The 14,725-nt window shown below is 36.3% G+C and overlaps 1 protein-coding gene across 50 annotated transcripts in view; it reads left to right on the top strand.

The window, feature by feature from the left end:
- csmd1-a (CUB and Sushi multiple domains 1/integumentary mucin B.1) overlaps positions 1-14,725 on the top strand; it is a 263,577-nt gene that overhangs the window by 247,164 nt on the left and 1,688 nt on the right. For all 50 annotated transcript variants that reach the window (XM_041586464.1, XM_041586465.1, XM_041586482.1 and 47 more), the window contains 7 exons: positions 1,565-1,597; positions 1,936-1,967; positions 3,388-3,547; positions 5,017-5,054; positions 5,702-5,812; positions 10,180-10,219; positions 12,936-13,068. In XM_041586464.1, the coding sequence (XP_041442398.1) occupies positions 1,565-1,597; positions 1,936-1,967; positions 3,388-3,547; positions 5,017-5,054; positions 5,702-5,812; positions 10,180-10,219; positions 12,936-13,068 (547 nt within the window). The remainder of the gene's footprint in view (positions 1-1,564; positions 1,598-1,935; positions 1,968-3,387; positions 3,548-5,016; positions 5,055-5,701; positions 5,813-10,179; positions 10,220-12,935; positions 13,069-14,725) is intronic.

Consider the following 14,725-nt stretch of genomic DNA (forward strand, 5'->3'; position numbering starts at 1 on the left):
TGCAAACCTTTATAATAAAGAACAACCCTCCAATAACAGAATTGTTATTTGGTGGATTAAGAGCCAGGGACCCTGCAAAACCTTCACTCAGCCCTACACATATCAAATATACTTTGTTTTCCAATTTTTTCTTACTAACCTAAAACACGCATTAACATAGTATTGACAATACTTTGTACAGGTTATGTACAATCTATGTATCTACAATTTTCTCTATGTGCTTAGGTCAGTGAATTAAATAATCACAGAGTTTTAACAGAAAAATTAGAACTGGGCATTCATATTATTATTGCATCACTGAAACATGTCTCTCTCCTACTTACACTGCTTCGCCTGCTGCACTTTCCTATGGGGCATCTCATTTAGTCATACCCTCTGACCTGGAGACTGGGGTTGGATTTGTTCTCTCCCCCAAATGTAGGATTCAAACTCTAACCACACTAACTTCTTTTGAAGTCCACAGCAATCTCTCTGTGTCTCACAGTCATATGTCAGTCCCCTGGCCCCTACTCCCATCTCTCAAATGCCATAGCAGCTCACATTTTAGGGTACTTCAATATTCCCATTGACAACTCTGCCTCTCCAGCTACTTCTAAATTCCTACTAAAAACTTAATTTGGTCTCTCTTAGTGGGCCGACTCTCCTATTCAAATTTAGGGTCATGCTCTTGATCCACCCGTCCAACATCACCTACTTTTCTACTTTCACCTGCGCTATCACAACCATCTCTCTCCATCCATAAACACTGGCTTTCTGCTGTCTACTCTTGCATGTCACAGCGCCACCTGAAACTGAATCTTTCTAAAACAGAACTCATTATATTTCCTCCAAGATCCTCCCCTGTCCCACAGATTTCACTAACAGTTAACAACATCACCGAACACACAGGCACGCTGCCTGGGAATTATCTGAGACTTCCATCTGTCTTTTTCACTACATACTTCCAAACACTTGGAAAAATCTTGTCCCATTCATTGTATGAATATGACCGTATCTCAGTTCAGATACATACAAAACACTTATCCAGTCTCTTTTATCTCCGCCAAGGCCCTTAACAATAAAGCCCCTCCTTATACCTCATGTTCTCTAAATACACTCCTTCACGCAAACATCATTCTGTTTCTGACCTTTGCCTCATCACTTCAGCCCATTCTCATCTAAAGGCTTCTCTCCGGCATCTGCTTTTCTCTGGAACTCTATGCTTTGAACTATCAGGCTCTCTCCTTCCTTCCAAACTGTAAAATGCTCCCTAAAGATCCACCTGTTTAGGGAAGTCTATTCAATGTATCTTAACACTGATACATAATCAATGTTATAATACGGTGATAAAGGTATTATCAATCACAAATTTGTTTCTAAAATCTCTATATTTCAATTGTACCCTAAGCCTTTAGGTTGAAAACTCCTATTGTACTCTGTAAACCCTTGTTTGTTATTTGCTGTTTGTTCCCTGTTTGTTATCTAATGTAAAGCACTGCATAATTCATTAATCACAGAAAAGTATATGTGTGTAATTATTATAATGTGAGAATTTAAGACACATTCTTTTCTTATGTTATTTCAGCTGTCCCTACAACTACCATTCCTCCTAAAGCTAGTACGTGACTTTATTGTGTTTTAAAATATATACAATATTTTGCTGTATGTGCTTAGGTCAGTGAATCAATTAATCAACCAATTGCAAATAACAAAAAAATGAAGAACACAGTATACATTGAAATGGGGGTGTTTACCATAGAATCGACCTTTTTGAATAGTAGTTCACTTGTGGTAGAACATAGAAATTTGCCACGAATTAGTGTCTGCCAAATTTATTCACCCATCACTATGTCTGGTCTCTTGGAAATCAGCTGTGAATATTAGCTTTTGATAATGCATTTTTGTTCATGTATTAACAAAAGTATTTACAAAGTGGGTATCTTATATTTTTTGCAGCTTGCTGTGGATCGTCTGGAGAGTCAGTACAAGTAAGCATCCACATTTCATGCACACAAACTGGCTCAGTATTACAGAGAACCTAATAAGAAATGTTTTTTGCAGTTTGATTTCCTTTACTGTAAAATGTAAAGGTTCTGCATTCATTCCTTACTATTACAGACTTAAAATTTGTTCTTAACTACAATGAGAAATAGGGCACATAACACCTCTAATATGGGAAAATGAATTCTTAATTTACACCTTCTTTCTTTTATACATTATAGTCAAGATGTAGCTTTTTTTTGGCTGCATGGGCTAGTATAGTTATTATGCAGAGAGACATTGTCCACTTTTCCTGACTGTGGATGAGGGTCTAAGTCTCCCTCAAATAGATTGCACTACTATAATCTCAATTCCCCCATGACTGTGCAAGTATGAAAGGTGAATTGCACAGTAAATGAGCGCCAAACAAAAACAGCATCCCAGTCAGGACCAGGGCATTGTTAATTGTCTGATCAACAAAGGAATTATACAAATTACATTTTAAATTGGCTTATTCAGCTATCTACATTTTGACTATACAGTATGTTAAAGGGCAACTATTGCAAAAATGAAAAATGTCATCATAAGACATAAGAATCTGTCTGTCTTCATTCTTTATTCATGTGAGCGTTAGAGACAGATTTTTTACTAGATTTTTAAATAGTTACAACTAATACTGCCTTTGGTGGGGTTCTGCCTTTTCCTAGAAAAAGTATTAGAGATCGCACTTTCAAAATAATCATGTTTTTCTACATGCAGGATTTTTGCTCAAGTCAGCTATTTTGTTTGTGTCTGTATAAATTATTCAGCCAGGAGCATCAGTGTATGATGAAGTTTAATAAATTATGTTTTCATTTTCACAATAGTTTTCATGATAGAGGGAACTTGGGAAATTCTGAGAGGTTCTTTTTTTTTAACTTTTTTAAATGTGCTGAATTATCTGAGCAGTGTATTTATTTTAAATGGCTATTCATCTCTTCTGTACTAGAAAACATAATAGGTATTGTCCATTGCACTTACACTAGCTTCAAAACTATAAAACTAGCCAAAGTAAACATGTACAGTATATGTGTTTCATGCTTTTAAGAGTTTTTATTCTTTCTCTCAATGAAACTAACCATGAAAATAAACAGAGTTTTGAGAGCCTATCTTTTGAAATGAAACAACATTCTGCTCCTGGAGAAAAGTAGTCCAGGAGCAGAATGCAGGTAGATTTTTGAGGGGGTAGTACGATTTGCTTGAATTTGTTATTTTTACTTTAACTCAAATCCTACCTATATTCTTGTTGATTTAAAGAAATGTAAATATATTGTGAGATGCAGAATCAAATCAAAACTTGCCTTGTCGTATAATGAGGATTATTTCAATTTAAATGTGACTTTTTAGGAAGCTGTGCAAATCATATTATGCAATGAATCTTTTTTACAGGCAGGTCATATGTGGCAAACTGGTTGTGATGTGTGCACATGCAATGGAACCTCTGGAAAAACACAATGTGCACCACGCCAGTGTGAAAAGGAGATAATCTGTAAGAGCGACGAAAGGAGGGTACTGAGAAAACCTGGGAAATCATGCTGTGGATATTGCGGTATGTTTTATAATGTTTTCTGCAGTATTATTACTTCTTATGACCTCTTTCAGAATTTTAGTTCATATTTACAGATGAAAGTGGAGTATTGTAGTCATCATCTTTAATGATGATTCAACAATTACAAGATCTGTGAGTTATTTGCAAACATCCTTTCTTCATCTGTAAATAATGAAGATACAACTCATGTAGTATATAAAACAATCCAGTTGGTTTCTATAAAAACAATCCAGTTGGTTTCATCTAACAGATGACTTATTGAGTTTGGTGAAATGTTTACAAATTCTACCTAATGTAACCCCCATTTTCTCCTTGTGCAAATCTGATTGATGCACTCTATATACTCATATAGTACATCAATGCCAGATACAAGAAGGCATCACCCACCACGGTGCAATCTGAATAAAAGAAGTATGAATGGAAAAATACAAATACCTCAAATGCCTCTAAAAACTCAGGTTTTCTGACAATTCCAAGTGAAAAAAAATATGAAAAAAGTTCACTGCAGCTCCCAAGGACCTCTACACCGTTTACCTGGCAAATTTTTTTATTGGTGGTTAGCACAATGAATATATTTGCCCTGCTCATGGTTATATTTATAAAGCTAGCTAAGATTGTGGTATTTAATGTGCAAACAGAATTGCAAATTTTTTTCTCTAATTTTTTTTTGTCCACACAAACTTTTTAATTATGGTAAAAATCGGAAAACAAAATTCCGCTTTTGAGTTACGCCGCAATTTTGGTGGTGAAGAAAATATTTGCAAAACAGTTTTGAAAATTGCAAATTTAAATTACTGTCAACCTCTCGCGCAGTGGGCGCACTCACACAAATACCCATCTCATTTGTGAGCCATTTGAGAAAATATATGCGCAAATCGAGTTTGCAAAAAACTGGAAGACGGGCATAGCAGTGCAACATTTTAGGGAAAAATGGGCAATACAATCATTTGCCAATAAATATACACTGTGTGAATATTAAAATATATAAATAAATAAATGACTCCCCTTGTAATGAATAAGCTGTTGTAACCCTAATTCTCAATAAATCCAGCAATTCAGGACATTTGTATCTCCTGCTCCATAGTGTGAAATATTACTATGAATAGCCACACAGACAATTATTTTGCAGCACAGTAATACTGTATTATGCAGTTCATAATAATAAAAGAATTAAATGATTTTGGATTTCTATAGCACATCAGTTGCTACTTGAGAATATATACCTGTAGATTTTCTTGGACTAACTTTTTACCCCCCCCCTCCCCAAAAAATAGTTCAGGGATAAATATTAAATTTACATACCAAAAGTAATTGAACAATGGGGAAACTTTTAATGTACCATGCATTTAATCACCTGTATAGAAAATCTTGGTTGCTGTTTGATCTAATCCTTGCAATGTGTTGTCTGACATCATACCACTTGTACAATGAATATACTGTGATGTATTTTTCCATGTCTCTATTAACAGAGCCGCTGACATGTAAACATAATGGAACAGAATATAAGGTAAGACATGACCTGTATGTTGAACTTTGTAAAAGTGGTCAAATCAAACCCTGTAACTCTTGCTTTTAACTGGGCCATCACAGGAGGTAAAGGGTCTCCAAGCTGAACTGTAGTGCTTTGGCACCATTGGTTCTTAAACCAGAACAGCTGTATAGGTTCAATAGTATTGCACAGATATCATAGTCACTCTCATCAAACCAGCAAATATGGCAGTTACTTTATACATTAAACTCACCACATGTCACCTCCAATGTGCCAAATATTATGTGTTGTTTTAAAGGGATAATACTCTACCCTGACTCCCTAGCCTGACTTGTGTCACCTCAGTGAATAGGCCACTGTCTCTTCTTGGTGGAGCATTGGACTGCTCATTCTAGCTGACCCTGCCTATCTGATACTACTGAAATATGCTATGACAGTTGAATCTTGCAATGCTAGTTACTATGAAAGTTGCTATCCTACCAATTATTATAAGCCTTCATTCACAGGGTTAACACTTTACATCCCCTATATGTGTATGTTAAGTTTGAACCATTGTCTTGATTTTTCAGATTTTACTGCTGTTTTTAAAAAATGAATGTAGTCTCTACATGAAAAATGCCATCAATGTTATATTAACTAAACCTGTTTTGTTTCCATTTTTGTAGCTTGGGGCTACCTTTATAGACAAATCGAATCCTTGTATCACTTATAGATGTGACGCATCAGGCTTGACAGTGAATGTTAAATCATGCCCAAATGAACAAGTTTGCAGTAAGGTATTATGTGATCCATGTACTGATTTATGTTTACTCAATATTATACAACCTTGTTCAAGGTACTGTTCTGTTTTGTAAAATGAAGATACATCTGCCAAGTAAAAAGTAGAACTCTACAAAATAGATTTAAATATATAATCACTTCTCACTTTGGCTGAAATAATTGAAACCAGTGCAATTGAACAATAATTTCAAAAGATATGAACATGATGGGGGGGTGTAACTTGTTCAATAACAGATAAAACAGCACTTACCAGAAGACTTTGTTACAGAATTGTGAAATGATCTTTAGCTAACTTTAAACTACTGGCAAAAGAAATCAAAATATATTTAAAGACCTAGTTGAGCGCACACTTGACTTAGGAACATAAAAGGTCAAACATGTCTACGTGCACAACACACACAAAATAGTAGCTACCAATTACTATGCCTCATTTACTAACTGTAAATTGCAAAATTCTGCACATTCTTTTTATTACAATACAGAATTTCCCCCAGAACATTTTATGGCAAATCACTTGGACACATATGACATACAATTGTACCTGAGAAACACCCTAAATCGTTTATGGTCTTCAAAGTGCATAAACAGTGCAGGCAGGTGCAAGGTGTAAAGGGAGTTCAGTACTCTACAACGACAGGCATGTTAATTATATAAAAATGAAGAAAAAATCTGAGTTTTTCAGGTGAAAAATCCAAAAAAATCATGAAAATCTGGTTTTTTTCCTGCAAAGTAATTTTTAGGGAAAATGTAACAATAAATAAAAGTAAAAAACCCGAGTGGATTTGCAGCAGAAAATGTTGAGACGAAATCGAACTTTGATAAATAACCTCCATAGTATGCATTTTGTACAGTTTATAAGGGTTGCCTATTTTGATCCACCGCCATTAATATCCAACAATATTGGGCAGTTTTATCTACACAAACTGTTTCTACCTTTTGCTTAAATTAACAGTTTTTTATCATGTCTTTTCAGTTTAACTCGATGTATATATAATACTTGTTGCATTTTTTTGAGTTCAGATAACTTACTAATTAATAGATATGACGTGTCATTCTGACATCATCAATGATATTTCCCTGTACTATGGGTTTATTAAGGTTGCTTCTTAGGAAGAAGTTGGCTGTGCATAATATATATATATATATATATATATATATATATATATATATATATATATATATATATATATATATATATATATATATATATATATATATATAGTCAAATACAAGAGTCCTCTGCACTCAACCCATTATCAATATATTTAAGACAGCGACATTTTGTGCATACTGCTACTAAAAAATGCCTTACCCTTTAAACAAAACAGGGATTGTTTGTCCATATATTGCAATATATTTAAGCTGGCCAACTACGTCAAAGTCATCCCATATCTGGCCAGTCCTATGCTCAATTTTATCTGATTCATTAAGAATTCTATTGCTTCATTATACATTTTACAAAGGGACTAGGTATTACCTGCAACTTAACTTGCTGCTTTCAAAGTAAACCTCCATACTTGGCTGCCCTTTTATTAGACACCAGTGGGATCACCTGACTATAGCTGGGAAGGGTGGGAGCTACAACATGGAGCTGGTCACTGCTCCTGTATAAACTACAACAAACAAGGGAAAGTTGTGCTCACCACTATTTTTTAAAACCATTAGGCGGGTATATATATATAAATGCACGAACAGAAGGACGGCACTCCGGTAAAGAACAGGATTTTATTGCTGGGTAATGTAGAAAAACATATGCTTTACGCGTTTCAGGAACTCCTTCCCTTAATCATATATATATATATATATATATATATATATATATATATATATATCGCAAGAAAAACCTGTGAGTGTGGATTTCCTTCAACACATGGGTACACACATGCACACAACATTTTTTAATAAAGTAACCCAAGCCACTCATAAAGGAATTCATTGAATATGCCATCACACCATCAGTCAGCAGGGGATGCCACAGCGTAACTCACCTCACCATAAGAAAAAAATTGCTGGTTTATATAAAAAGTTAAGTTACTTACTTTTACTCTCTTTGCTCTTTTCTATGTAAAAAAAAAAAAAAAAAAAAAAATAAGCCAGTAATGTCCTATAATGCCCTTTAAAAAAAACCAACCTTAACCAATTTGTTGACCAAGCAGCAACATAAACATCAAATTACATCTTTTCGTCATAAATCAAAACAATCAAGAGTATATTGGGCAGCACTCCAAGAAGCTGAGCCGAGAACAGAAAAATGTTTTGAGTCCTATCCAACTTTTTATTGTGTGCAATTTATAGATTTAAGATCTCATGACACCTGGTGGAAAAAATTGGTAACAACATCAGCCAATCACAACCATCTTGCAGACAAACAGAACATACTTGAGTATGGTGATCATTTGTTTCCAATTAATAACAACATATAAAAACATTCTAAAAATACTGTTCAAAACACATCCCCTATAAAAATTAATAGTTTTAACATTTCCACTGTACTTAACCACTGAAGGTATCTATATACAGTACCTAGTATTTCAAACATTTACCTACACTTTTTTAGTGTTAGAAAAGTATATTAATAATCTTGCAATCAGAGCCGGGCTTACCCGGCCAGGCGCCCTAGGCAACCAGGCGGCCACGGCACCGGCTCTGTGCGCGCTCAACTGCGCATGCGCTTGACTGCGCTCCAGCGTGCATGCTCAAAATAGCACTCCACCGCGCATGCACGAAATGGCGTGCGCGCAAGCACAGAAGCGCAATTTGCCCGAAAGATGCACACGGCAGTCGGGACCGGACTCGGGGTAGGTGACAGAGCATGTATGTGCCTGGCGCCCACCCAGCTTTGCGCCCTAGGCACGTGCCTACTCTGCCTACTCCTAGTTCCAGCCCTGCTTGCAATCTAGTTATAGTCAGGACTCTTAGCCATCTACTAGAATCATCCTGATTGGTGATGCTTTATTCTCTTTATAACAAGTAAAGGAAAACAAAGATATTACATCACATCTTGGAGACTCTGATGCTAACACCTGCTGACAGAATCAAATAACAGCTTAACACAGTATATTAGAAGCTTTTGTTGCTAAATGGGTGCAAATACATTATTTCTGGCATTTTATTTCACATAGATCTTTTAAGAGCCACCTGAAGTAACATCCAAGTCACAAGTTCTCAGTAATGTACGCCCAAATAAATCATTGACAGAGTTCCAGAAGAGCGTAGGGCGATAGTAGCCATGGGCATGAAGGGCACAACTGGAGCATGGTCAGGTGTGTGGCAGTAGATACACACAGTAGATAGTAGATAGTTTAGATTGTGTTTGGGTAATCCGAAATACAAAGAAATTTGCTCTACAAATGCTTCACATGGTGCAAATTTTTTCCTGAGATAATCTTGCTGTCAGCTTGAAATACATTTCCGGTATTTTCCTATTTTATCTAATAATAAATAAAATAATACCTTTTTGGAAAAGTTTGATACCCTCTGCAGTGGCTTAAACAGAGATAAAAGCAACTTGTGCAATATGAGCTATATCCAGGCTACATTTATCCAAGGGACTTCACTCCTCCTTCCATCCCCATGTGAACCATGAACATTTCAAATGGCCTGACAGCATCAATTGACCATGGCACATGTCCCTATCAAATATTCAAACTGCACATTTGGTAACCAAATGTTTCAGGACATACAAGAGATTCTTATCTAATTCAGTTCGGTGTTATCTACTTTTCATTTCATGATCCATGATCCACAGGGTTACTTACAGTGCATAAAGGCATTGGCAGAATAGATATTCACAAGGCTAGGACAGTACATCAAAGAAAACTGCATGTGGATCCCTTGAGGATGTAGTCAAGGCAGTACGACATACCTCCAGACAGAAATAGCTCACACGTGGTCTGGGTCTCACCCATTGGAGTGGCCAGGGAGGAGAACCTAAAACCTGCCACCTTATCCACTGGTCCCTTCACTGTAGACAATCTTACAGCCTAGGGAATTTACTCCCTGCTGCAATTCTTGATGGAGCACAAAGCTGCTCTTTCTACCTTCCCTCACTATTTTACTCTCCTAGAGTATGGGTCCCTACATCATCATCACCCCCTCACGCATTGTCTACTTTTCTTCTCATGTTGTTTTATTTCTCTGTCACCCACGTCTCTCATGATTCTTTTCAATATATTATTACCGATCCCACATCTCTCCATATAACCTGTAAAACAAATTAAAAAAGAGGTTATTCAGCAGTCATAAAGGTAACCAGGTATTTTGGCATATTAATGTGACTCTCTCATCACAGATCTTTGTACATATATAGTTTTGACATTAACACCAATATGTTTTTTTTTTTAACTTTTATCTGTCTTTTTAGAGTGAAAGAACCTATGATTCAGATGGCTGTTGTTTCTCATGTAAGTTTGGACAACATTTAAATTGTCTGTAGAGTATAGTAGATTTTTTTTTGATTTTTTGCAATTTGTATGTGTAGATGATATTCAGACAATACCACTTGGAAATGCAGCACTTATTTAATAAAGTTGGAGACAAACATCACCGGTGATGCTGCCCATAACAACCAATCAGATCTTTGCTTTTGTTTTCTAACTTGTAGGTGACTGTTCAAATGTAATTGGTGATTTGTGGTTACAGGCAACATCAGCGGTGATGTTTTTCTCTAATGTTGATAAAAAACAAGGTGATTATATAAATGGGTAAATCCATTACAGCAATAATAAAAAAAAAACAAAAAAACAAATAAGCCAAAAGGCAGCATGTAGCTTTAAAAATGCTGCCATTATTTCACTCACAGACTATCTAATTCAAAATTACTCCTACAAGCAAAATATTTGAAATGCTACTGCCCTTATAGAACAGGAACAATATTGTATTACTTGTACTTGCGAAGCTGGATTTATTTAGTTACATAGTTACATAGTTACATAGTTTTGCCCCAAACTTGTCTGTAAAAATATATCTTGTGTATATTTCAGTGGTCTTTCTGGTTAATCCTCTTACATCTTACAATAATTCTTTTAAGGGGTGGTTAACTTCTTAATGTCACCTTCTCATGAAGCTGGGAGGGGTTCACAAATTATGCAACATTTGTTGACTGATTTCTTATCTTTGGACCTGCTGAACAGAATCCCTTAGTTTTAATAATGACAGTTGTTATAATTGATACAATAGCTTCTAACATTCCACAGATGCTGCCGAGCAAATCAAAACAGTTCAGTCTGTGCTTGGAATTCTGAGCTGTCAGACTGAAATATTAAAGGCAACCCCCAAAAATTAGTTGGTGTAAACACTTTTGCAATTTAAATTCATTTTTTATTTTAAGTGGTTTCTAAGATATTAGCATAGATTTACACCGTTTTATACTGCTAGGCAGGCTTCAGCTCATCATCTTAGTGGGCCCCTTACTGTCAGAGACACTATGGGGCAGATTTACTAAGCTCGAGTGAATGGTTCAAATTTCAAAAAGTTTGAATTTCAAAGTAAAGTTTTGGGTTTTTAGAGTACTTTGGGTACTTTTAGAGTACTAAGTACTGTCTCTTTAAAAAAAACTTCGACTTCATACTTCGCCAAATTAAAGCTGCCAAAGTGCAGAGTACTTTTCTAAGTTTTTTTTTTTGGTCGGATAGAAATCCTTTGATCGATCGCTAAAAATCGGTCGAATCGGTCGTTTCTAACGATTTCATAGCTTGATCGAATGATTTCTATCCAAGTCTATTCTATCGAATACGCTAAAAATCCCTTGACTTCCATATTCGAACAATGATTTTTTTTTCTATGCGGCCCCTGGCCACCAATGTTTTTTTTTCAATATGTAAGGGGGGGACCCTTGCCACCAATGTTTTTTTTTAACTTGTAGGGGGGACCCTGGCCACCAATGTTTTTTTAACTTGCAGGGGGTGAGGGCCTAACCACCAATGACGTTTTTTTTTTAACTTTTATCGTGGGCCCCTGTCCACCAATTGTTGTTTTTTTTAACTTGTAGTGGCAGCCCTGACCACCAGTGAAAATGTTCTAACTTTTATGGGGGCCTCTGACCACCAATGGTGGGGGGGGGCCTGGCCACAAAAGGTTTATTTTAACTTGTAGGGGGGAGCCTGGCCACCAATAGGTTTTTAGCATTCATGTTTTAGCGCCCATGTTTTTTGTGACTTTTTAACTGTGATGTGGGGGTGCATTGGGTCTGGGGTGGGGCACTCGGTGGTGGCCAGGGGCCCAGGAAATGTTGATATACAGGGGCCTGTGATTTCTTCTGATGGTGGAAACCACCAAAACACAAAAGTGTTTGGAAAGTAAACTACCACTTTAAGTGCACTGGCCAAAAAGGTGACATACATTTTTTCTTAAAAATATTTGCAATGAATGTAATAATGGGGACAGAAGATTTCATAAATGTGTACATTTCTGTCTGGAGGTGGGGGAGAGAAGTTGTTTTTTGCAAGTACCCAGACTGATGTTAAGAATTATCTTGAATTCATATAATTAATGTTCATAGCAAGTTTATATCTGAGAAATTTTAAAATATATTATTAAATCCTCATCCACTATTGTTCTTTTTTGGGCCAAATAATTAATTCTATAGTCTGTTCTGTGGTGTTGTTTATAACAGAGAAAGGTATTGAGATAATAAAATGTATACAACATAGCAGTACATATATTGAAAAATAAAGAGTTAATTACATATTGCACAATATCTTTCTGCTCTAAATGTTTTATTTACATGCAAATTAATTCATAATGTTTCATGTTTGTTTTTCGGATATGCCTATTTAAAGGGCACACAGACAAATAGTGATGCATATGGATGCTGATGAATTTCAATTACATTTAATTAAACAGAAAAGCAAAAGTATGACATTTACCAATACAGGTATGGGATCTCTTATCCAGAAAATGGATATCCATAAAGCTCCATGTTACAGGAGATGCATTCCCTAGTCAATACAAATTATGGAAAAACCCCTTATCCAGAAAACCTCAGGTCCCAAACATCCCACAAATGAGCCTGGAGAAGTATAAACCCATATTAGGATGCAGTTACTAAGTTTTACAGAATAGTATTTCAAAGTTTATCTAAGGGAAGGCACCGTAATAGTTTTGCTTTTTTTCATGCAGGTGACACATCATGTAAACCAGTCCCTGCGACAGTGGGTATCCAAGGGGAGTACGATTATCAGAATGAAAAAACAAACTGCTCTGCTAATATCATAATGGCAAAATGTTCTGGTCAATGCCAACATAAATTGACGTAAGTATTGGTGAATTCGGACATTTCTTGTTATAACTGTAAGTTTAAATGTTTCAATTGTTTTTCTTTGCTTAATCTAATAAAAATATAATAATGTGCAACATAGGTTGAAACTACGTATCTATAAACTGAGTCCATTAGAAAAAGTTCTTAAATTTTTTTTTAATAATGTTTTTATTAATTTTTATAGCATGTTATACATTTCCTGGACGTTGTATGTCCAGTTACTAGTACAGTAATCAATGATATTGTAATACATGCATTAAGTAGAAGAAAAGAAGTAAATAAAGAAAGAGAATTAAGTTTAAATAGAGTTAACATAGTGATATGTTTGTATAAAGCAAATACTGAGATTAATTACAAATTTAATAGGCTGGTATTGTTTACCTTATGTAAGATGCCAAAAGCCCGTTGACTCCTGGGGGGTGAGCTTAAAGTTATTCCAGTTCTTGGGGATGTGTTTTGAATAAATTTGTTTGTTTCTTGTAACAATGAGTTAAGGTGGCCATACGCGGAGAGATCCGCTCGATTGGCGATGTCGCCAAATGAGCGGATCTCTCTCCGATATGCCCACCTTGAGGTGGCCAATATCGAGCTGATCCGATTGTGGGCCCTAGGGCCCAACGTTCGGATCCTAGCGAACGGGCGGTCGAAGGGATTTTTAGTCCCATCCGATCAAGATCTGGCCGACTTTCGCCCGTCGGGGGCCCCCATACATGGGCCAATAAGCTGCCGACTCGGCTGCTTTTATCGGCCCGTGTATGGCCACCTTTACCCCTCAAAATTTCTGTGTCATACCAAGTTGTATTTGTGAAGGTGTCAGTAGTTAGGTATTTGAGTGGTGAGGGGAGATTGATAATGTATGTGGTCCAAGTAAGAAAGAATTTTTAAGTTTGTTGCTCTTTATTTGTCATGGCTTCCAGCCAGTCCATATGGAAAATATGGTTTAGTTTTTGTTTCGCTAGTATAACTGATGGGGTTTCTGTTGATAGCCACTGATGAAGAATTGCCTTTCGAGACGCTGCCGCCAACCTGGCACAGCTGTGGTTAATATGTTGATTATCGATTTTCTGTAATAATTATACTAGCACCAGGCCCGGATTCGTGGAAAGGTCATGAAGGCCCGGACATAGGGTAGCAGGATTTTAGGGGGCTGGCATGCTGTCTAACCCATCCACATTGGTTCAGAAATACTTGGGATGTGCAGAAAATTCAATATATTTTTTACGATTTCCTGTATGCCAATTCCCAGTGCTCCAGACCTAATTAAAATTTGCATATGTGCATGAATAAATGGGAGAGGATGGGGGTGATGAACGACAGCAAGCCTAGGGGCACCCACTATGTAAATCCAGCCATGACTACGTCTGGGATAATTATGCTGATTATTTTTTTTCTGTAGTATTTATACTATCCATAGTATTATACTGGCATGTCCATTTTGATTAGGGTTTATTGGCATGTCTAAGATTAAATCCTCGTCATTCATTTTACATAGTAATTATACTGACTTATCTGGGTTGTGCTGTAGTAAAATGGTTGTGTTTAATGTTGTATTTAGGGGTGTGGCCAAAAAGTGAGCATGGTTTCCAAAATATTTTGCTGCTTTGCCCATGGCAAAATAATATGGGTCCACCAAGTTTCTCTTTGCCCAGGG

This window comes from Xenopus laevis, chromosome 3L (assembly GCF_017654675.1).
Source record: "Xenopus laevis strain J_2021 chromosome 3L, Xenopus_laevis_v10.1, whole genome shotgun sequence".
NCBI lineage: Eukaryota > Metazoa > Chordata > Amphibia > Anura > Pipidae > Xenopus > Xenopus laevis.